Source organism: Salvelinus sp. IW2-2015, linkage group LG9, assembly GCF_002910315.2.
Source record: "Salvelinus sp. IW2-2015 linkage group LG9, ASM291031v2, whole genome shotgun sequence".
Taxonomy (NCBI): Eukaryota; Metazoa; Chordata; class Actinopteri; order Salmoniformes; family Salmonidae; genus Salvelinus; species Salvelinus sp. IW2-2015.
This window is the reverse complement of record NC_036849.1, coordinates 22,121,551-22,143,894: the sequence shown is the minus strand read 5'-3', so window position 1 is coordinate 22,143,894 and position 22,344 is coordinate 22,121,551. Positions and strand designations below refer to the sequence as shown.

At 39.3% G+C, this 22,344-nt stretch overlaps 1 protein-coding gene across 2 annotated transcripts; it reads left to right on the top strand.

Annotated features, from left to right (window-relative positions):
• The first annotated feature begins 1,092 nt into the window (after positions 1–1,092).
• Positions 1,093–22,143, top strand: LOC111968826 (homeobox protein Nkx-2.2a). Of its 2 annotated transcripts, XM_023994716.3 has the most exons (3): positions 1,093–1,660; positions 2,356–2,658; positions 21,856–22,143. In XM_023994716.3, exons 1-3 carry the CDS (start codon positions 1,405–1,407, stop codon positions 22,047–22,049), a joined length of 753 nt encoding a protein of 250 aa, XP_023850484.1. In that variant the 5' UTR covers positions 1,093–1,404; the 3' UTR covers positions 22,050–22,143. The 2 variants fall into 2 exon arrangements, with proteins under 2 accessions (XP_023850484.1, XP_023850485.1); XM_023994717.3 differs by lacking the exon at positions 21,856–22,143 and having other exon boundaries at positions 2,356–3,265.
• The last annotated feature ends 201 nt before the right edge of the window (positions 22,144–22,344 follow it).

Below are 22,344 nucleotides of genomic sequence, written 5' to 3'. Positions count from 1 at the left end.
CCACCCAGGATGCGCAGAGGAGTTGCTAGAAAAGTGCAACATTGTCACCCACATCACATACTAGATAGTAGGCAGAGGGGCAACAGCAGAAGCAGTGGAAGCTAAAAAAGATCATTGAAGGGAGGAAAAATAAAGTAATCTGCAATAATACTTCGCTTTCTACAAAAGAGGTGACGACGTAGCACTTATAAAGCACGTTGAAGGAGCAGACAATAGGCTACTCTGCTACGTTCTGGGGGAAAACGCACATAGAATACATTTCATAAGAATAATGGAATTGGAGAAATGTGTACAAAAATATACAAAAATGCTGTGAGAACCTGTTCTGTTCAATTTAATATAGTAGGTTAAAAACCATAATTGTTAAGATTATGATATAGTCCTAAACAGCCTATAAAAAAATAATTCTTCATTTCGGCTAAAACGCTGCTATTATTCATAGGCTTATGTTACATTATTATTATGATGAGTATTAATATAAATGTATTTCCTTATAGGCTGTTCACCATTATTATTATCAGTCGGTTATCATTTATCTTTTTGGGTCCGATCAGTGTTTTCCAAACAAATTGAATCCGATCTTAAGCCCCTAAGTCTGAACCAAAATATTGACTCAAATGTTTTACATGAATTAGTGTTGAAAATTCATTAAAAAAAATTATTCAGGAGAGAAATTATGATATCGATGCTATCGAACGGGCATCCAGACCACAGTTTTGGAACAACCGCCAAAACGCAGTTTTCCTATTGATTCAATATTTTATATATGTGGAGAGAAGCCTATAATGCAAAAGCTTTTTCAGGAGCAATTTGTTAAAACTCGCGTTCAAGTATTCGGAGTGTAAAGCTACTTGGAAGTCCTTTGTATGTAAATAGGGTGTAAAAAAAGGCCCTTCCCATCTTTGTAATTAATTGACACGTTATACCACTCATCATGTTCTGAAGCACCAATGGTAGAGGCTCGGATCTCCCCAAAACCCACAATTTCACATCTGCAAACACTGTCTTCATCCACTTGACTCCCAAGACCCGCCCACACGTGGCCAACCTTTTGCGTTTTTAATGCTTTTTCACTGCAGGTTCATCTGTTGAGACCAACCTTATATGGGCTGATCGGACCGGTAATGGCTTATTTCTCCGTAGCACCCAGCAGTAGCACAGTATCAATGAGACAGATATAGCACTTCAGCCACTTTGGCATTCTTCCTGGACTTACAGAACTGATTCCTCTACTACTTGGATAGGCAATGGTTATCGACAGAGGCTCATGATTTTCTTTTAATAGTTCAAGGTAAAACAGCACTGAGATATAATTTTTTTCTGAACTGCGATTGTGTTTTGTGTTTTAAAGCAGCGGATTGCCAAACTGGTGCAGCAAATTTCCAGCATACATTTCCCCAGAATATGTCGTTGACCAACACAAAGACGGGCTTTTCTGTGAAGGACATTTTGGACCTCCCTGACACGAATGATGAAGAAGGATCTATCACTGGACCGGAGGAAGATAACGAGGGATCGGAGACGACAAAACCCACTGGAGTTTTGGTACAAAGTCCGCTAGAAAACGTTCAAAATCTGCCTATAAAGAACCGCTTTTATGATAGTAGTGACAATCCTTACACAAGATGGCTTGCCACCACAGACACTATCCAATATTCACGTAAGTAGTCAACTCTTTAAGAATCGTAAATTCATTTGCAATGCACTTAAAAGTTAATACTTTTATCTGCCTGTTTTCTGAGTGAGAACGCATCATATATATGTTATCAAATCTATACTTGATGGAATGCATAATCTTTATTCCGTCGTGTCTGGGCTCAATGGTGCCCTTGAATGATGTGCAGCATTCATCTATATTCGCCATGCATTGCTGCGCTCGTCTTAAGGCGTTACCACCATTAAAATCATTTAATGTTTACATGTGCTCTAGTGACTCTAAACGTTTTTAGAATATAAAGCCACATAAAATCGACATCAGAAATGTACATTTTTTGCATGATGAAGATTTGTAGGCAGACAGTGCATGGTGTTGCTGCTTCAGTGATTCACTTTCTTTGGGGACTGATGGGAATCAATATTGTGTGTCCCAACATAAAAAACGACTAACATTGTATTTTGGCTGTACAAACGAACTATAAAGACACATAAAATAGACTTCAGAAATTTGACCCTGTGTATTACACACAAAAAAACGAATAACATTGTATTTTGTCTGTACAAACGAAATGCGTTAATTTAACATGCTTTGAAAAATTTATTTTACATGTAGCAGCCTAACATTTCCATGTGTGCTTGGCAGGTGTATTTCAGTCGAGAAAACCATTTTAACCGTTGTATTTTGTCTCTCCCACGCAGTGCATGGTCTTTCAGCAAGTTCTCAAGACTCAGCCAAGTCCCCAGAACCCTCTGCGGACGAATCGCCAGACAATGACAAGGAAACGTCAAGCAACGGCAGCGACTCCGGTAAGAAGCGAAAAAGAAGAGTGCTGTTTTCCAAGGCACAGACGTACGAACTTGAGCGTCGATTTAGGCAACAGAGATACCTATCCGCGCCAGAGAGAGAACACCTCGCGAGTTTGATTCGCCTGACACCAACTCAAGTGAAAATTTGGTTCCAGAATCATCGGTACAAAATGAAGAGAGCGCGCGCTGAAAAAGGTATGGAAGTGACCCATCTCCCCTCTCCCCGGCGGGTGGCCGTGCCTGTCTTAGTCAGGGATGGAAAGCCTTGTCATACTCTTAAAGCTCAGGACTTGGCGGCCACTTTTCAGGCTGGATTCCCCCTCTCGGCGTATAGCGCCCAGACCCTTCATCAAATGCAATATAATGCTCAGTACTGCGCCGCCACCACGCCACAATTCCCTTCAGCACATCACTTGGTGCAAACGCAACAGTGGACTTGGTGAACTAGTTGAGACTGACGGGGCTGCCGTTTAGGAGCACGATAGGGATTTCACTAGAAAATAAAGACTTTTCATTTTGCAGCTTGACCCATATCTACCATTTTTTCGGGGCTAATATGTGCGCCGTGTTTACATGTTTTCGTTAAGAGAACTGGGTCCAGCCTCTCCCGAGATTTAAGAATGTCAATGCTCTTGTGAAATTTTGTACAGTATGTTTGTGTGTTGTAGATATGTTTTATTTTTGTCCTTCGTGTTATAAGCACGTGCAAAACCACTTTATAATTATGGAATATTTTATTTCTTGCTTCTTTTACAATGGACCGAAAATATTTATGGCCATGAATAAACATTGGCAACTTTTAGCTTTTTCCCCTTTGTTTTTGTTTTTTGTAAATACTTTGTGGTAATTGTTTGCAACCTAGAAACATGTCAGGATCGTATACGTGGAGATATACATATTTCCAATTCAAAAAGGAGGAAGAATTTCTGGCGTAATTGTCATGACTGTCTAACAGAGCCCATATTATTATGTGAATAACAGTTAAATCGCGCGCTGATGGGGAAATATCCCAATTTTTATAAGGATTTTAATAAAATGCTGTGTTTCAGAAATTACGTTTTGGTTTGCGTGTCTTAATACGTCCTATTTGATTTATTGAATACATAAGCTAAACATTGTTCATGTGATGCATGGCAGCCTATACGTGTTTTGTAAAGTGGCACAGAAAGCAGGTGAATTTATGTTTCGCGCACTTAAATTATTGATTTTTTAACCTAAATTAATCCGTCTAAATGTTCTGAATTTGGACACGTCAGTAATAAGGAGGCTAAAGTCACTTGTGAAATGGGGCTAAAATCCACTCACTTAGCCTAATATAAGAGGGCTTCTTCAGCTAAGAAGCTTTTGAGTCAAAAGCTCTCATTTTCAAGGTCTCGAACTCCTCTCGGATTGGGGTGTGAAGTGGTAGGCCTATATTTTAAAAACGGATTTAATGCAAAGACGTTATAATTTTACGCACGGTTTTACGCTCGTCGTTGTTGTCAAACAAACACAACCCGTGAAAGGAATATCAATCAAGTTACGTAGTCTTCAATATCCCTTGTTCTATGTTAGCTTATGCTTTAGCTTTTTGTAGATGCAGGCCTATGGATGGATGGGCTGTGGATGTGTATCCAAAATAGCTATCTTAAACAGTGTACCAAAGTAGTCGACACAATAACCCAATGGGTCCCAAGTGAATCACAGAGCGCATTGTGATTATCAGACCCAATTTAGTAAGTTGGGTAAATATGATTACCTTTGGCAAAATCTTAACTGCATTGTTTTTGACCCAGCACCGAGATCTTATAGAACAGATGCTAGAGCCGCCCTCACTATCATTGAACAAACAGCTAAATTGACACCAATTGCTAATTATTTACAGAATCCTATCTCAAGGGGCCACTGCTTTTGGTCCAGTCTACAGAGACTCAATTTGTTTTCTTCAGAGAGGCTACAATGTTTACATTTGCAAGCTGTGCTGCTGACGTATTCCCTGATATTATTCGTTGCTCTATTAACTATGTAATAGTATTACTACAAGCTAATGGCGGTGTTGTATCACATTCTTTATTCACAATTAAGTTGTTGTTTATAGGCTATAAAAATAGTTTTTCAATGGAAATAGCCATCCTTCAATGACCTATAGGCTAATAGTTTCGATTTCATACAGCACCATTGGGCTCCTTACCCATGGTGCTACAATTTTGATCGCAGACGTGTGGAAGTGGGAATGATAAATAAATGGAAGTACAATTTATAGCAGTTGATTTTCATTTATAACATCATTTTTTTCTAGATTATTGTTGCTTTCATTTGGCTATACGCCTATACCCTCGAGTGAAATAACAGCTTGATGTAAAAATATGACACTAATGTTAGGCTACTATACAACTAGACTATACAAGTAGGCTACAATAATACATCCTAAAAACACCCATCGCTCTAGCAACCTGCGTAAGAGCGCTGACATCATTTGAGTCTACTTAAGTCAATAAAACATGTTGATTTCTGTCTGGCCCTAACCCCGATGGCCAGAGATTTAGCACTGTGACGAGGCAGTTTTGTGCAGTCTATCGTTGCACAATATACAGTACACCACACAAAAAGCACACAAAGGCGTAGGGCCAGTTGTCGTGGATGTTAGAGGCGTGCATATTAACGAGGATCCAGAGTGGAAGTGCAGACAGTGTGTGGATAGAGAGCCTGTCAAAGTTTCTTGGTGCTATTCAATTCCTTTATCTTGACCAGTGCATCCCGGAGTCAGGGAGATGTATCCTTGGTTTTTTGTCGTGCCTGTCAGTTAGTGCCATTGTGATCCTTGTTGTACACGTTGTATCCCATATGGACAGCTGGGCTCCGGCAAGGAGAAAAGGATCCCTCACAAAACCCAAATTGTGTCCAGCTCTCAAATAAAGCATTGTTGTCTAAAAGAAAAACGAATTAAAAATTCGTGCTATATCTATTCTGGGAAAAAGAACCCACATTCACAGATAACAGGGGGTCCTTCTTCCTCGATAGAGCTACGCTAACAACAGCCCTCTCATTTCTCTTTCTCTCTCTCTCGTTTCCCTCGATCCTCCCAGCTCAAAGAGTGAGTATTGTCTGTCCCCAAAAGTGTGTGGTCACTGGGCAGCAAAACTATTTTAAAACTCCTAATTTCGAGCAGTCTTATTTCCTGTTAGCTTTGTATCAGTGTCATGGACAGCATATTTCTGATCTCCATGGAAAATATCTGACTTGATTTATATACCATGACACGAGACAAGACATTTAGGAATTCTGGAATCTGCATGAAATAATAATTTCCCTGAGCTTTATCCGTTTAATTTTCCAGACGTTTCCATTCACTTGAAGACACGTTATAGACTATGAATGCGTAATTATCATCTTATATGGGCATTTTAAAACACTTACAGGACTAGTTTTTAGAGTATAAACGTGTAGTTTTCAACAATGACTATACTATGAATACAATAGGCCAACAAATAGATAAGAGAGAGCAAGGGATATTGGTTCTGAATTTAAATTTGTTCTTGTAAATCTAGTCGGAATCAGGCCTAAATGTATTTCAACGATAACTATAGGCTTCCTTGTTTATTTATTAATTTTGTTTGTTGCCCTTGACCTTGGGATAAGAATTTAATATAATAAAGACAGGTCTCCATGCAGACAAAAAGCGAATTATTCTCGATAATAATGACTAATAGGACATAGCTCACCAAGATTCAGCATTAGACACATTTGTTGTTGTTTTTTGTTCTATGTCAGAGAGGGCATTATTATCAAGGCGATTACTCATTCCCAAGAGCATGCACAATCTTATCTTTTGATGGCAAAAGTTACTATTGCATATGTTCAAGGTTCATCACATTATGTTGTTTTTTTATATGGAAGTGTGCACGCACACCTCAAACCCAGGTAGAAATATTATCCATGATGCACATGCACCTTGGCATCCAACTTTGGTTCTTATATCCTGATTAATACACGAGGTAATGCAGCTTTTCAATGCCAGAACAGTATAAGCGCTATGTTTATCTGAAATTGCTTTAGGATGCACTAAGAAACTCAACAACATTAAAACAAACATATCGGTGTGTGCACCGTAGCTCACCCCGTGGATAATGCTATTATATGCTTTAGAATAGAATACTTCAGGAAATATGCACTTGGGACTGTGTGGGTCTTCGTCATCCTGACCGTTTGAACCTCGACATAAATCATTCTGGATCGTGTACATCTCCAAATAAACGAGGATTTCAAAGCTATAATAAGCGGAGCTTTCATTTAAAGGAAGCAATCTAGTTTTATTGCCTTAAAGAAGATCCAGATTAGATTCGCCTACCGCCGTGGCACATTGCAGATATTAAAGAGAGAGAGAAAGCGAGCGAGAGAGGAAAAAATAGGAAATATAACCGTTACACCTAGTTGCCACCAGATGGAAGTAGAGGTCTATAGTTTGGATCTACATTGAGCCCTTGTCCTCAAAACGAATAGGCAGTATTATCATTATAATTTACTACATTTGAATATTATTTTACTTATTGATCATTATGGTGCCTTTTAAAAATAACAATCATGGGCTTATTAAAAATTGGTTGAATTAGAAACAAAGACAAGCTTGGTGTAGCCTACAATATTTCAATGACATGCATTCCAATATTATATTGCACTTTTGAAAATAAAACCAATTATGCACTCTCATTAAAAGAGAGAGAGAGAGAGAGAGAGAGAGAGACTCCACAGTGTGGCGCAATTGGATTATGAAAGGAATTTTAACGAACATAGTTTCAACATTTTCCATATCATTGATTGCCATATGCATGAAATTGATTGATATTTTTGATTATTGTAGCACCGAGGACATTTAAAGGGCAATTACAACATGCAATTGTCAATACGTTGGTGGAATTTAGAGGTTGATTGTGAATATCATATTTTGATAGATAGTTGCCTATGTGTTCAGGGGTGGAATTGGATAAAGTAATTCCTGGAAACTGACCAGTGTAAAGTTATTGATTATTATATTAAAAAGGACATTTCACTGTGAAACCATCATCAACTTCCTCCTCCTCCTCATCATCATCATCATCTCAGAGCAATGGTGCCCTGCTCACACAAATGATTACATCCAGGGGGGGCTATTTAGGCACAAATAAGCAACAATAAAAACTGCTTGTTCTAACAACCTCTCTGCAGAAAGCCTCCGAGTCCATATCATTTGTATTGATGTTGGATTCATTCAGCCATAGGTTACCAATACCATCCATCAGTTTAAGCTATTTTGCAGCATCATATACTTTTATAGCCAGGACAACCGGCCAGTAGAGTTGGCGCTAGTAACAAATAGCTTACTTTTGTTAGCTTTGATTTAAGGGTATCACATTGAAGCACATAAAGGCGATTCACTGTGTTAAAGACTAATGAGTAACCTAGTATGGAGACCAATGTTTATATACATCATTGATGGAGATGCAGTGGTGGAAACATACCTTTTTGATATGATGACTGACTGGTTCTCAGATGCCTCATTGTGCATTTTACAACATAAGGGTTTATAACACCTTACAGTGTCTTCAGAAAGTATTCACACCTCTTGACCTTTTCCCCATTTTTTTTTCGTGTTACAGCCTGAATTTAAATAGATTAAAGTGTACATGTTTTGTCAATGACCTACACACAATAATACCCCATAATGTCAAAGTGCAATTATGTTTTAGAAATTTTTACAAATTAATTAAAAATGAAAAGTTGAAATGTCTTGAGTCAATAAGCATTCAAACCCCTTTTTATGCCAAGCCTAAATAAATTCAGGAGTAAACATTTGCTTAACAAGTCACATAATAAGTTGCATGGACTCACTCTTTGAGGAATAATAGTATTTAACATGATTTTTGAATGACTACCTCATCTCTGTACCCCACACATACAATTATCTGTAAGGTCTCTCAGTCAAGCAGTGAATTTCAAACACAGATTCAACCACAAAGACCAGAGAGGTTTTCCAATGTCTCACAAAGAAGGGCAACTATTGGTAGATGTGTACAAATGTAAAAAAAAAAATAGACATTGAATATCCCTTTGAGCATGGTGAAGTTATTAATTACACTATGGATGATGTATCAATACACCCAGTTACTACAAAGATACAGGCGTCCTTGCTAACTCAGTTGCCGGAGAGGAAGGAAACCACTCAGAGAGTTCACCATGTGGCCAAAGGTGATTTGAAACAGTTACAGAGATTAATGGCTATGATAGGAGAAAACAGGATGAATCAACAATATTGTAGTTACTCCACAATACTAACCTAATTGACAGAGTAAAAAGTAGGAAGCCTGCACAGAATAAAACTATTCTAAAACATGCATCTTGTTTGCAACAAGGCACTAGAGAAATAGTGCAAAAAAAATGGGTAAAGCAATTTACTTTTTGTTCTGAATACAGTGTTATTTTTGGGGAAAATCCAATATGACACATTACTGATTATCACTCTCCATATTTTCAAGCATAGTGATGGCTGCATCATGTTATTGGTATGCTTGTAATAGTTAAGGACTGGGAGGTTTTTCAGGACAACAAATAAATGGATAGGCCAAATCCTAGAGCAAACCTGGTTCAGTGTGCTTCCCACCAGACACTGTCAGATTAATTCACCTTTCAGCAGGACTATAACCTAAAACACAAGGCCAAATCTACATTGGAGTTGCTTACCAAGAAGACATTGAATGTTCTTGAGTGTCCGAGTTACAGTTTTGACTTAAATCTACTTGAAAATCTATGGCAAGACCTGAAATGGTTGTCCAGCAATGACCAACAACCAATTTTACAGAGCTTGAAGAATAAAAAAWAAAAAAAATCCAGGTGTGGAAAGCTCTTAGCTACTTACCCAGAAAGACTCATACCTGTAAGCACTGCCAAAGGTGCTTCTACAAAGTATTGACTCAGGGGTGTGAATACTTGTGTAAATGAGACATTTCTGTATTTAATGTTCTCTTGTAATTATCTTTTTATTTTTATTTTATTTTATTTTATTTTAACAGGGTTTACATAGACAACCAAACAAAGTGCACCACACAGACTAAGTAAAATAAATGGAATAAGGATACAGCAAAACGTTATACAAAAGGCAATAAAAACATCACAATTATAATGTGGGGATTTTATGGGAGGATTTCTACATAGGACCACAATGGAAAACAGATTTTCCAAAATGTATCAGACTTCTGGTGTAAATCAAAGGTAAGTTTCTCTAGGTGTAGAATAGCAGAAGCCTGAGAAAGCCACAGCCTCACAGATGGTACTTCAGGTGTGGACCACAATAACAAAATCATGTTTTTGGCTAAGTAAACAAGGGTATTGAACAGACGTTCAGAGTCAGGGTCAAACACAATGTTACAATCAAAGTAGAGTAAATAGATATTTGGTGAAAGAGCTAATTGTCTACCCAAGATCTTCTTGATGTGTAGACGAATATCATTCCAATAACACCAGATTCTGCTACAGCACCAAATGTGCATGAAGGTGCCAGTATACTGTTTACATTTTAAACATAAATGTGATGCATTGGAAAACATTCTGTGAAGGCAAACAGGTGTAAAGTAGGTTCTATGATATTTTTGGGGGGTGGGGGGATTGAGTTCTTGTGTGTTTATGCAGGTGCATTTGGGGTAGACCCTTCCGCAGATTGAAGTCCAGCCTTCCTCACCGAATGCATGTCCAATGTCTCTCTCCCAAACATGTCTGAATGCATCATAGGATGAGACACTTCTGTTCAATAAAATAGAATATAAGTCATAGATTAAACCTCTCCAAACACTAGGATTCCTAAATAGTTTTTCAACTTCAGTAATTTGAAAACGTTGTTTATCCACTTTCTTCCGACGCTATATGAATTGCCTAAGTTGTAGGCACTTAAAAAAAAATGTGGGGTAAGTTAAAATCTGTTTTTATCTGTTGGAAAGATTTAAGAGTGTCCTGAGTAAAAATAGGCATAAGGTCAGCAATACCCTTTGTCTTCCAGTCCAGAAGTCCAATACTCCTTATTTGGGTGGGAAGTCAGGATTAAGGGCAATCGGTAACCAGAGTGATATATGGTCTAGAATCTGCAAGTATCTCCTTGCACCTTTCCAAACTAAGAGTGTATTATGTACTGTAGAATTGTCAGATAAGGCCTGGATCTTTTCAAAGCTATTAATAAATGGTAAGGAAGCTATTGCTCTTGGATGACATGCTATTGATTCCATCCCAACCCTATGTGAGTGGCGTCTGTCTAGGCACCAACTGTGTGCTTGATTTGACCAGACCGGTAATATAGTTACAGATTTGGCAAAGAGACACCTCCTAAATCCTTAGGCTTAATTTGTTTTGTAAATGTGTTTCCAGGTTTCTTATTGTTCCAGATATATTTAGAGATATAGGCATTCATTTTCTGAAAAAAAGGACTGAAATAGATGGCAGGGAATATTTTGGAATATATCATTTTGCAGAGGAAGGATATTCATCCTGACTACATTAATCCTGACAAAAAAAGTGTTTGGTAGGGCTGACCACTTAACCAGGTCTTGTTTAATCTTTGTGAGCAAAGGCATATCATTTGGTCTTTAATTTAGGTCTTTAAGATTTGGAGTAACATATATGCCCAAGTACTTCAAGCCCGTTTCAGTAAATTAGAATGGAGATATCGTTTCGAAGTTGATTGTAGAGGGAATATTCAAAGGTAAAGCCATGGATTTATCTACATAAATGTTGTACCCTGACAGGTTACCATATTCAGATATTATGTCTGTTACTGCAGTGACAGAGGTCTCTGGTTTAGACATGTATAAAAGCACATCATCGGAAAATAATGAAATTCTATGCTCTTCGTCACCGACAGAGAAGCCCTTGATGTTATTACTAAACCTTATTGTCTCAGCCAGTGGTTCTATGACTAACGAGAACAGAACAGTAGATAAAGGACAGCCTTGACGACAGCCCCTACCGATAGGAAATCTTTCTGATAGTTTACCATTTGAGTTAACTGCCGCTGATGGGTCAGAATAAAGTAATGTTGCTAAATTAATAAAATGGTCTCCCAGATTCACTTTTTCAAATACAGCAAACAATAGTTTCAAAGGCCTTTTCGGCATCGAGAGAGACAATGAGTGCAGGGTCTTTAATTCTGCCAAGATTGTTTATGATAATCAAAGCACATCTCACATTGTCCGTTCCAGATCTGGATTTGACAAAGCCACTCTGATCAGGTTCAATGAGGTTTAGAAGTAGGACCTCCATCCTGCGAGCAAGTGTCTTAGCATTTATTTTAACATCAACTCCTAGCAAACTGATAGGTCTAAACAAAAAGCAGTTTAATGGGTTTTTGTCCTTTTTTAGTATCAGGCTAATGGATGCAGTTTCCCAGGACTCTGGTATGATGTCTATTTCGAACACATATAATTTAGAGCAGGAATGAAGATAGGGCATATCTCAGGCCAGAACCTCTTGTAGAACTCTGCCGAGAAGCCATCTAAGCTGGGTGCCTTACCAGAAGGCATTGCCTTAATAGCTTCCCTAACCTCTTCAGGAGTAAAGGAAGCATTTAGTCCTTTTCTATTCTCATCTGAATAAGATGATCTTATTCAGATATTTTGTAATTTCGTCATTCGATCTTGTACATTGTGAAGTAGAAAGAGATTTATGGAAGTCGCAAAATGTATTATTGATAAGGAATGGGTCATAAGAAGTGGAGCCATCTGCCATCCTTATAGACTTAGTCAATCTTTCATTCTGTCATTTTTTAAATTGGTGTGCGAGTAGACGGCTCAGCCGGTTACTGAACTCAGAAAATCTTTGCTTGGTAAAAAACAAGTGTTTTAACATGCTTTATATGATCTAAATAATTGAGTTTGGTCTTAGTACAAGCTAGTGAATTCCAGTTTGCCTAGATTGGTTATTGTTTATGGAAAAGTTCTAAATGGTTTACTTCAGCTTCCAATTTTTCCCACTTTTCCATTCCAAGCTTCTTGATCAGAGGAACTTGGGAAATAGTTGCAGCTGAGACAGGAGAGAGTTGATTGTTGAGCCAGTAATTTGATTATTTATCTTTTATCACAGAGCAGAATCCTTCATCATTAAGCAATATCTCGTTTTGGGATTGTTTTCCCAATTTCAATATCTTTATACACTGGGGCATGGTCAGAAATGTCTATAGAACCAATAACATGCATGTAAGTAGAGGGCATAAAACATTTTTCCAATCTAGAATATTAATTATGGGATCTAGAGTAGAAAGTATAGTCTCTGACATTAGGATTTAGCTTCCTCCATATGTCTACTAAACCAGATGAATCACAAATGCTTCCAAGATTATTTGAGGCTATATGATTCGATACTGGAGCAGTTGATGATTTATCCATTTTATCCAAAGTACAGTTCAAATTTCCTGCTATAAACCCAAGACCCTTGCAGTGTTCATTAAATAATAAAATTGTGTCAGACATACATTTGGGGGAGTCTATGTTTGGGCCGTATACATTAAGTATAGTAGCAATATGTTGACCCAGAATATCCCCTGTAATCAAAATAAATCGCCATTCAGAGTCTGTGTCTTGGTGCTCAAAATTAAATGGGACATTTTTATTTACAAGGATGGCAGTGCCTCTTTTGTTGGAAATAAAATAAGAAAAATACACCTGGCCCACGCAGTTCCTCTTCAGCATGTTTTGTTGAAGATAAATGGGTCTCCTGTAGAATAGCAATTGAAATTCTTTCCTTTTTTAAGAATGTTAGAATTTTCTTCCTCTTAAAGAGCTGTCTACATACCACCACAGAGCGAGGTTGGAACTGAAACCGCACTAAATGAGCTGTATACCACCATAAGCAAACAGGAAAACGCTCATCCAGAGGCTGCATTTCTAGTGGCTAGTGACTTTAATGCAGGGAAATTTAAATCAGTTTTACCGAATTTCTATCAACATGTTAAATGTGTAACCAGAGGAAAAACAATTCTAGACCACCTCTACTCCACACACAGAGATGCGTACAAAGCTCTCCCTCACCCTCCATTTGGCAAATCTGACCATAACACTATCCTCCTGATTCCTGCTTACAAGCAAAAATTTAAGCAGGAGGCACCAGTGACTTGGTCAATAAAAAAAAGTGGTCAGATGAAGCAAATGCTAAACTACAGGACTGTTTTGTTATCACAGACTGGAATATGTTCCGGGATTCTTCCGAAGGCATCGAGGAGTCCACCACATCAGTCACTGGCTTTATCAATAAGTGCATCAAGGACATTGTCCACACTGTGACTGTATGTACATACCCCAACCAGAAGCCATGGATTACAGGCAACATTCGCACTGAGCTAAAGGCTAGAGCTGCCGCTTTCAAGGAGCGGGWCTCTAACTCAGAAGCTTATAAGAAATCTCGCTATGCCCTCCGATGAACCATCAAACAGGCAAAGCGTCAATACAGGACTAGATCGAATCGTACTACACCGGCTCGGATGTGGCAGCGCTAGCAAACTATTACAGACTATAAAGGGAAGCACAGCCGAGAGCTGCCCAGTAACACGAGCCTACCAGACGAGCTAAATAACTTCTATGCTCTCTTCGAGGCAAGTAACACTGAAATATGCATGAGAGCATCAACTGTTCTGGATGACTGTGTGATCACGCTCTCCGCAGCCGATGTGAGTAAGACCTTTAAACAGGTCAACATTCACAAGGCCGCAGGGCCAGATGGATTACCAGGACGTATACTCCGAGCATGCGCTGACCAACTGGCCAGTGTCTTCACTGACATTTTCAACCTCTCCCTGTCTGAGTCTGTAATACCAACATGTTTCAAGCAGACCACTATAGTCCCTGTGCCCAAGAACACTAAGGTAACCTGCCTAAATGACTACCGACCTGTAGCACTCACGTCTGTAGCAATGAAATGCTTTGAAAGGCTGGTCATGGCTCACATCAACAACATTATCCCAGAAACCCTAGACCCACTCCGATTTGCATACCGCACCAACAGATCCACAGATGATGCAATCTCTATTGCACTCCACGCTGCCCTTTCCCACCTGGACAAAAGGAACACCTATGTGTCACGGTTGTGTGGAGAGACGGACCAAGGCGCAGCGTGATTAAAGTTCCACATCTTTATTTACGCGAAACTTCCAAACAAAAAAGAAACAAACAATGAACCGTGACATCAGAGGTGTCACATGCACTAACTCAAAACAATATCCCACAAAACACAGGTGGGAAAAAGGCTACCTAAATAACCAAGGGCTCTCTATGGTCAGGGCGTGACACTATGTGAGAATGCTATTTATTGACTACAGCTCAGTGTTCAACACCATAGTGCCCTCAAAGCTCATCACTAAGCTAAGGACCCTGGGACTAAACAGCTCCATCTGCAACTGGATCCTAGACTTCCTGACGAGCCACCCCCAGGTGGTAAGGGTAGGTAACAACACACACCCACGCTGATCCTCAACACGGGGGCCCCTCAGGAGTGCGTGGTCAGTCCCCTCCTGTACTCCCTGTTCATTCATGACTGCACGGCTAGGCACAACTCCAACACCATCATTAAGTTTGCTGATGACGCAACAGTGGTAGGCCTGATCACCGACAACGATGAGACAGCCTATAGAGAGGAGGTCATAGACCTGACCATGTGGTGCAAGGACAACAACCTCTCCCTCAACGTGATCAAGACAAAGGAAAAAGAGAACGAAGCACGCCCCCATTCTCATCGACGGGGCTGTAGTGGAGCAGGTTGAGAGTTTCAAGTTCCTTGGCGTCCACATCAACTACAAACTAACTTGGTCCAAGCACACCAAGACAGTCGTGAAGAGGGCACGACAAAACCTATTCCCCCTCAGGAGACTGAAAAGATTTGTTATGGGTCCTCAGATCCTCAAAAGATTTTACAGCGGCACCATCGAGAGCATCCTGACGGGTTGCATCACTGCCTGGAATGGCAACTGCTCGGCCTCCAACCGCAAGGCACTGCAGAGCGTAGTGCGTACGGCCCAGTACATCACCGGGGCCAAGCTTCCTGCCATCCAGGATCTCTATACCAGGTGGTGTCAGAGGAAAGCCCTAAAAATTGACAAAGACTCCAGCCACCCTAGTCATAGACCGTTCTCTCTGCTACCGCATGGCAGCGGTACCGGAGCTCCAAGTCTAGGTCCAATAGGCTTCTAAGCAGCTTCCACCCCCAAGCCATAAGACTCCTGAACAGCTAATCAATGGCTACCCAGACTATTTGCACCCCCCCCCCCCCCCCCACTACGCTGCTGCTACTCTCTGTCATTATCTATGCATTGCCACTTTGACAATCCTACCTGCAAGTACATAATTATCTCAAATACCTCGACACCGGTGCCCCCGCACATTGACACATGGACTCTGTACCGGTACCCCCTGTATGTATCCCCGCTATTGCTATTTACTGCTGCTCTTTAATTATTTTAATTTATTTTTTTGGTATTTTCCTATAACTACATCGTTGGTTAAGAGATTGTAAGTAAGCATTTCACCGTAAGGTCTACCTGTTGTATGTGACAAATATAATTTGATGTTATTTATTTTTAACTTGTCAGAAATATCCACAACAACTAGCTCATGTTAGCTAATGTTTTTTTATTCAGGTTTTTTAGCCAATAGATATTGTTTTAATTCTTTTGTCACTCAAATATCAGATGAATACACATTAGACATGGCAAAATGTATAGAATTGCAAGAAAACTTGCTTTAAAACTACAAAACGTTCTTTGCACCCCTTGACAAATTATGTAGAATTGCAGGAAATAAGCTTGAAAGTTGCAAAATTCTCTCCACCAAAAATAGGGGTTTGAATAGTTTGTGTCATGACCAGTGCTCATAGAAGTAGACGTAGTGCGTGCGTGCACACAGCGCTGGTGCGGGTTATTCCCCAATGCTGGAAGGGGGGCACCGAGTGAAAACGTTTGGGAACCCCTGGGCTAGGCTACATGTGACTGTATGGTGTCTCACGTGCATATGAGTGTACAAGCACTAATGCTTAGGAAGATTTAAAAGATTAGGTTATTATTCATTTTTCATCCACATGTCCAGAGATCTATGTTAATTCCCCTTTATTCAATACAGGACACAGTGGGAAAAAAAATCTTAAACAATCCTTGGTGGGCTTCCTGTTAGTAACGTGACAGAAAATAGAGTAGCTCGTGTTTTTGGGGTCTGTCATTTCATTAAGGGACTCGGCAGTGTGGTTTTGCAAATTAGAATTTTTCTGTTTTGATTTAGTTTAGAGTTACACAAACGTCTTATTAATTGTTTTGTTATTGTGATACACTCCTTCATTTGGGTTAAGTTATTCTATAATATTCTGTAACATAAACAGTTAATTTAAAGCAGTCTCCTGGAATGTTTGTGGCAGTGGGCGTGTGGTTAAAGTATGTAATGACTAACATGAAAAGAGGAACTGATGATGCACTACCCAATTTCGAAACAGGTTTTAAGATATTGCTAAAACCTGCAAAAACAGGTTTTAAGATATTTTTACAAATGTATATATAAAAAAATAAATATCCCATTTATATAAGTATTCAGACCCTTTACTCAGTACTTTGTTGAAGCACCTTTGGCAGCGATTACAGCCTCGAGTTTTCTTGGGTATGACGCTACAAGCTTAGCACACCTGTATTTGGGGAGTTTCTCCCATTCTTATCTGCAGATCCTCTCAAGCTCTCTCAGGTTGGATGGGGAGCGTTGCTGCACAGCTATTTTCAGGTCTCTTGGCCACCTCCCTGACCAAGGCCCTTCTCCCCCGATTGCTCAGTGTGGCGGTGCAGCCAGCTCTAGGAAGAGTCTTGGTGGTTCCAAACTTCTTCCTTTTAAGAATGATGGAAATCACTGTGTTCTTTGGGACCTTCAATGCTGCAGAAAATTTTGGTACCCTTTCTCAGATCTATGCCTCGACACAATCCTGTCTCGGAGCTCTCCGGACAATTCCTTCGACCTCATGGCTTGGTTTTTGCTCTGACATGCACTGTCAACTGTGGGACCTTATGTAGACAGGCCTTTCCAAATCATCTCCAATCAATTGAATTTACCACAGGTGGACTCCAATCAAGTTGTACAAACATCGCAAGGATGATCGATGGAAACAGGATGCGCCTGAGCTCAATTTCAAGTCTCATAGCAAAGGGTCTGAATACTTGTGTAATAAGGTATTTCTGTTTTTTATTTTTAATAAAATTGATAACATTTCTTAAAACCTGTTTTCGCATTGTCATTATGGGGTATTGTGTGTATATTGATGAGGGAATTTAAAAAAATCTATTTTAGAATAAGGCTGTAATGTAACAAAATGTGGAAAAAGGGAAGGGGTCTGAATACTTTCCGAATGCACTGTATGTGTTTATATGAGAGTCTATCCGTTTCAAACTTTGTAAAGACTCTCCATAGCAACACAGTTAAACATCTATGAATCAGGCAGAATAGGACAGGCAGCGATTCTCAACATGGCCGGGAAACCCTAGCGGGCCTTATTGTCTCATTTGAGTCAAGGACCTGGCCTTTGGAAAAATATACATGAAAGTATTTTTCAATAGCTTATTTAAGCCTATCATAGTGGTTTTGGAAGAAAATCACTTTTCGAACATTAGAATAATAAAAACGTTTGTATTTAACCAGCAGACCTTTTCTAAACTCTAACAAATGATGGAGAAGCCCTGGAAAGGTCTACTTCTTCACTACCAGCTGGTAGGAAATAACTGAGCACATGTGCGTAAATATATGATTATACATTATCAGTGTTTTATAATATATATTTTTTAAATCCATTGAAAATCCATTGGCCAGAGATTTCTCTACTTTGGGCCTGCATGATGCCCACCTCTTGGGGGGCAGTCAATTTAGCCAGACATGATTTAGACCAGGAGCATTTCTCCTTTATGAAATAGTGTGGTCCTTGGGTGCTTCATGGATGGACTGTAGTTACTACCACAACTGTCAGTATTTGAATCATCCAAATATCTACTGGACTAGCAACTGCAGTGAAACCAGGGAAACAGGTGAGTAAAGACAAAGATAACTGAATCTGGTTGTGTTATTAAAATGGCTTTGTTGTAAACTGTGCATTGATACCATGTTGACATACTTCATTGTTTATATTTTCATTGTCAATTAAAAACAACAACAACAATGTATTAGCAATACATCATGTTATTTTTAAGTAGCTCTCAAGGGGAATTACAAAATGTAGGGCTATTTGCATGTGAAAATGCTCAATGTTTTTGTTGGTGATATGCATATCTTACAGATTGTGGATTTAAGAGCTGTCTTTTTAAAGCTGTGTGTGTGTGTGTGTGTGTGTGTGTGTGTGGGTGTGTGTGTTGTGTGTGTGTGTGTGTGTGTGTGTGTGTGTTGTGTGTGTGTGTGTTGTGTGTGTGTGTGTTGTGTGTGTGTGTTGTGTGTGTGTGTGTGTGTGTGTGTGTGTGTGTGTGTGTGTGTGTGTGTGTGTGTGTTCTATCCCTACCAGGTCTATGCTGGCCTTCACAGTATAAAAACTGCTGTATACGAGTGGAGCTAAAATGCTTCGGGTGAAGGCTCAGCTTCCCAGAGAATATAGCTGGATGAAACACTTGCAGCAACAGAGATATGAGCAAGAGATGTGTAACCACCAGAAAGAAGCCAGTAAGGCATAATGTTTAGAACATTGTTTATAGAAACGGCATGTATATAGCTAAACATAGTTCTGCATTCTATATGATGGAGAATCAATATACATTCTATGTTATATTTCTAAACACCATTTCTTTAGTGTTTGTCTTTGTTCGTGTAAAGTGAGGTGAATAATGATTAAATATGATAACATTCAGCTCTTCTGTGTTACTTCTTCTTTGAACTATCTGGCCAACACCAATTCAAAGAATCCGCGATTGCTTTGCCATGTGACATGTATGGCCCTGAGTCATGGAATAGATATCATTTTAAAATCCATACAGTAATCTAAATTATAAGAATTAATAACAAATATGGTTGTGAATGTAAATCCTACATTGCACCTGGCCAAAGGTGTCTTTTCAGTACATGAAGGTTGATGTTAAGATGAAAAACAGCTATATTCATGGTTCTTTCAGTAGGTGTTGTGTACAATAGGCACCCGGTGACCTTCAGTAGTCCTGCACTCAGAGATGTCAATGCTGCCTGTCTCCATAATGATAACTGTCTCAAGGTCTCAGCTGCCTGCCCTTGCTTGCTTTCTCAAGAGTTCTGCAGGATAGCACATCTATACTGTGTATGAGGTCAGGGTTGCATTCTGTAGACTCCAAACTGCAGTGACGACTTCAGGTATAATTTATTCTATTAGAGAATGATCCATCTGGTTTGATGACAACTAATCGTGACCTAGTTAAATGGCTTTGGAATGAATTTATTTCAGTCACTTTGAACCTTTTACTGCAGTGGGCTAAATCAGGGTCACACAGCGTGTTTCTAACACGGAACCCAAACCGGCTGCGCCATCGTGCGCCATCGTGCGCCACGTGCGCCATCGTGCATAAATGATTTTGTCCCCCCACAACAAACGCGATCACGACACGCAGGTTAAAATATCAAAACAAACTCTGAACCAATTACATCAATTTGGGGACAGGTCGAAAAGCATTAAACATGTATGGCAATTTAGCTAGCTAGCTTGCACATGCTAGCTAATTTGTCCTATTTAGCTAGCTTGCTGTTGCTAGCTAATTTGTCCTGGGATATAAACAGTGAGTTGTTATTTTACCTGAAATGCACAAGGTCCTCTACTCCGACAATTAATCCACACATAAAACGGTCAACCGAATCGTTTCTAGTCATCTCTCCTCATCTCTCAATGAGGAGATGGCACGTGGGTACCTGCTTCTATAAACCAATGAGGAGATGGGAGAGGCAGGACTTGCAGCGCGATCTGCGTCAGAAATAGGAATGACTTCTATTTTAGCCCTTGGCAACGCAGAMGCTCGTTGGCGCGTGCGAGCAGTGTGGGTGCAATAATTGAATAACATGGATTTCAAAATCTTATTTTGCAACGCTCGCGCACGCGACGTGTCCGGTCTGGTCAGCATGTTAGTCTTAAACAAATCCACATTGAAACAAAAGTATACACCTCACACACACGGTTATGAGTTTTAAAAAAGAAGACACCTGTACCATGTTAGATATAGAGTTAAAACGTATTCCATTCTGAGTTTGCATCCCAATATTACACAGAAGTCTGAAATATAACAAAACCGTTTGATGTAGAAACACCAGATTTTTGCGGCTTTAAAAAAATAATGTTTATTAATTATGAAATTGTGAAAAATATGAATAAAATTCCACCCCTGAGGCTACTAGGTCATTGGACTGCAGGAAAGGGCTACTGTGCAACGCATTGAGTAAAGGAAGTTATTGAGTTAACGTCTTGGGTCTAGTTGTTGCCTACATCCAATCACTTTTCACTGTTTTGTTTTGTCATGGGTTACTGTTACATTGCCATTACATTCCCATTCATACCTGTTGTGCACAGAAAAACAAAGTTATTACTAATATTATTAAGTAAGTACAACCTATGTTCGTTCTCCTAACACATTGGCCAAACAAAATTCAATATATATAATTGGTATGTTAATACTATGGTATGAACTAGACTTCCACTTTGACAGGGTAGTAGTAGCTAGTATCCTACAGTGCTGAAATGTGCAAACAGCGGAGTCAATGAAATGCGACACGACAGAGAGAAATGCTTAAAAAAAGCATCAGAGATTGCCTGGTCATTTCACATATAGGTTTAGTAGATTCTGCTTACCAGGCAAAACCAGCAACTTCATTTTCCTGTCAGAGACGCTGAGTTGGCTGTTTTTAAGAAAACTGTCTGTGTTTTAATATCCTTTGCTTAGACATCCATCAGTTTGTTTAGTGCCATCGAAGAGAGAACCTGAAGTTGCTTACAATAAATCCCAAGTTTCGAATAGAATAGGTTGAGAATACATTGGCAAAGTGGTGTTCTCCAAAAGCAAAGCACACTGGAGGCCTATCAAGTTACCTGTGAGAACCGAGGGGAAAATGGCAGAGGATTTATGTGTATGCTCTGTTTTTTTGTAGCATTCCCAATGTTGAAGTTTGATCAATTGTTTTGAATTGATGCTTATATTCCAGATTTTTTAAATTCTCACTGTATTCAGGCTGTAGTATCCTGTCTTATCGCAATTAAGGATGCATTCAAGAAGAGTGTATGTCAACTACATTACAAGTATCATATTTACACTACAACACACATAGCAAGTATATTAATGCACAATATAAACTCCTGCACTAGATTTCTATCCATTCAAAAGTGTTGTTGCTGTGAGGTTACGGGATTCTCATTTCTGTATGGTCTTATTTTCTTTGTCTTCTCTTTCCCAATGTTCCACCTCAGGACTTGAAATGTCTTGTATAACAAGCACAATCTTCTCAAGTAAGATGGCCATTGGAGACTACGCCAACAATCATGTTCCAAGATTTGAGTGTTTATGCCTTTCCCTAAATGGATTGTCTCACATTCTTCACAAGATGAACCTGAGATGCTTCAGATGCCAACAGTGTGAATCGATGCTTGGATTTTCAGTTTGATAATGACTGCCCATCATCTGTCACAGACAGACAGACACTCTTCAATCAGAGAACAGTTTAACCTGCACCATGATAACAAGACACAACTGGATGTGTATAATATAACAACTCAAACCTCTTTAAATGTTAAAGAGGAACTGACAGCGTTTTAAGTACTTTGCATATATGAAACAAACAGGTTTTATTTGACTCAACATTGCATTATGTACACTAAGGCATTGTTTGCAGATTCATATAATTCACCAATACATTTCTTGGTAGTTCCAAAAATATTGCTATCAGGTTGTAAATCACA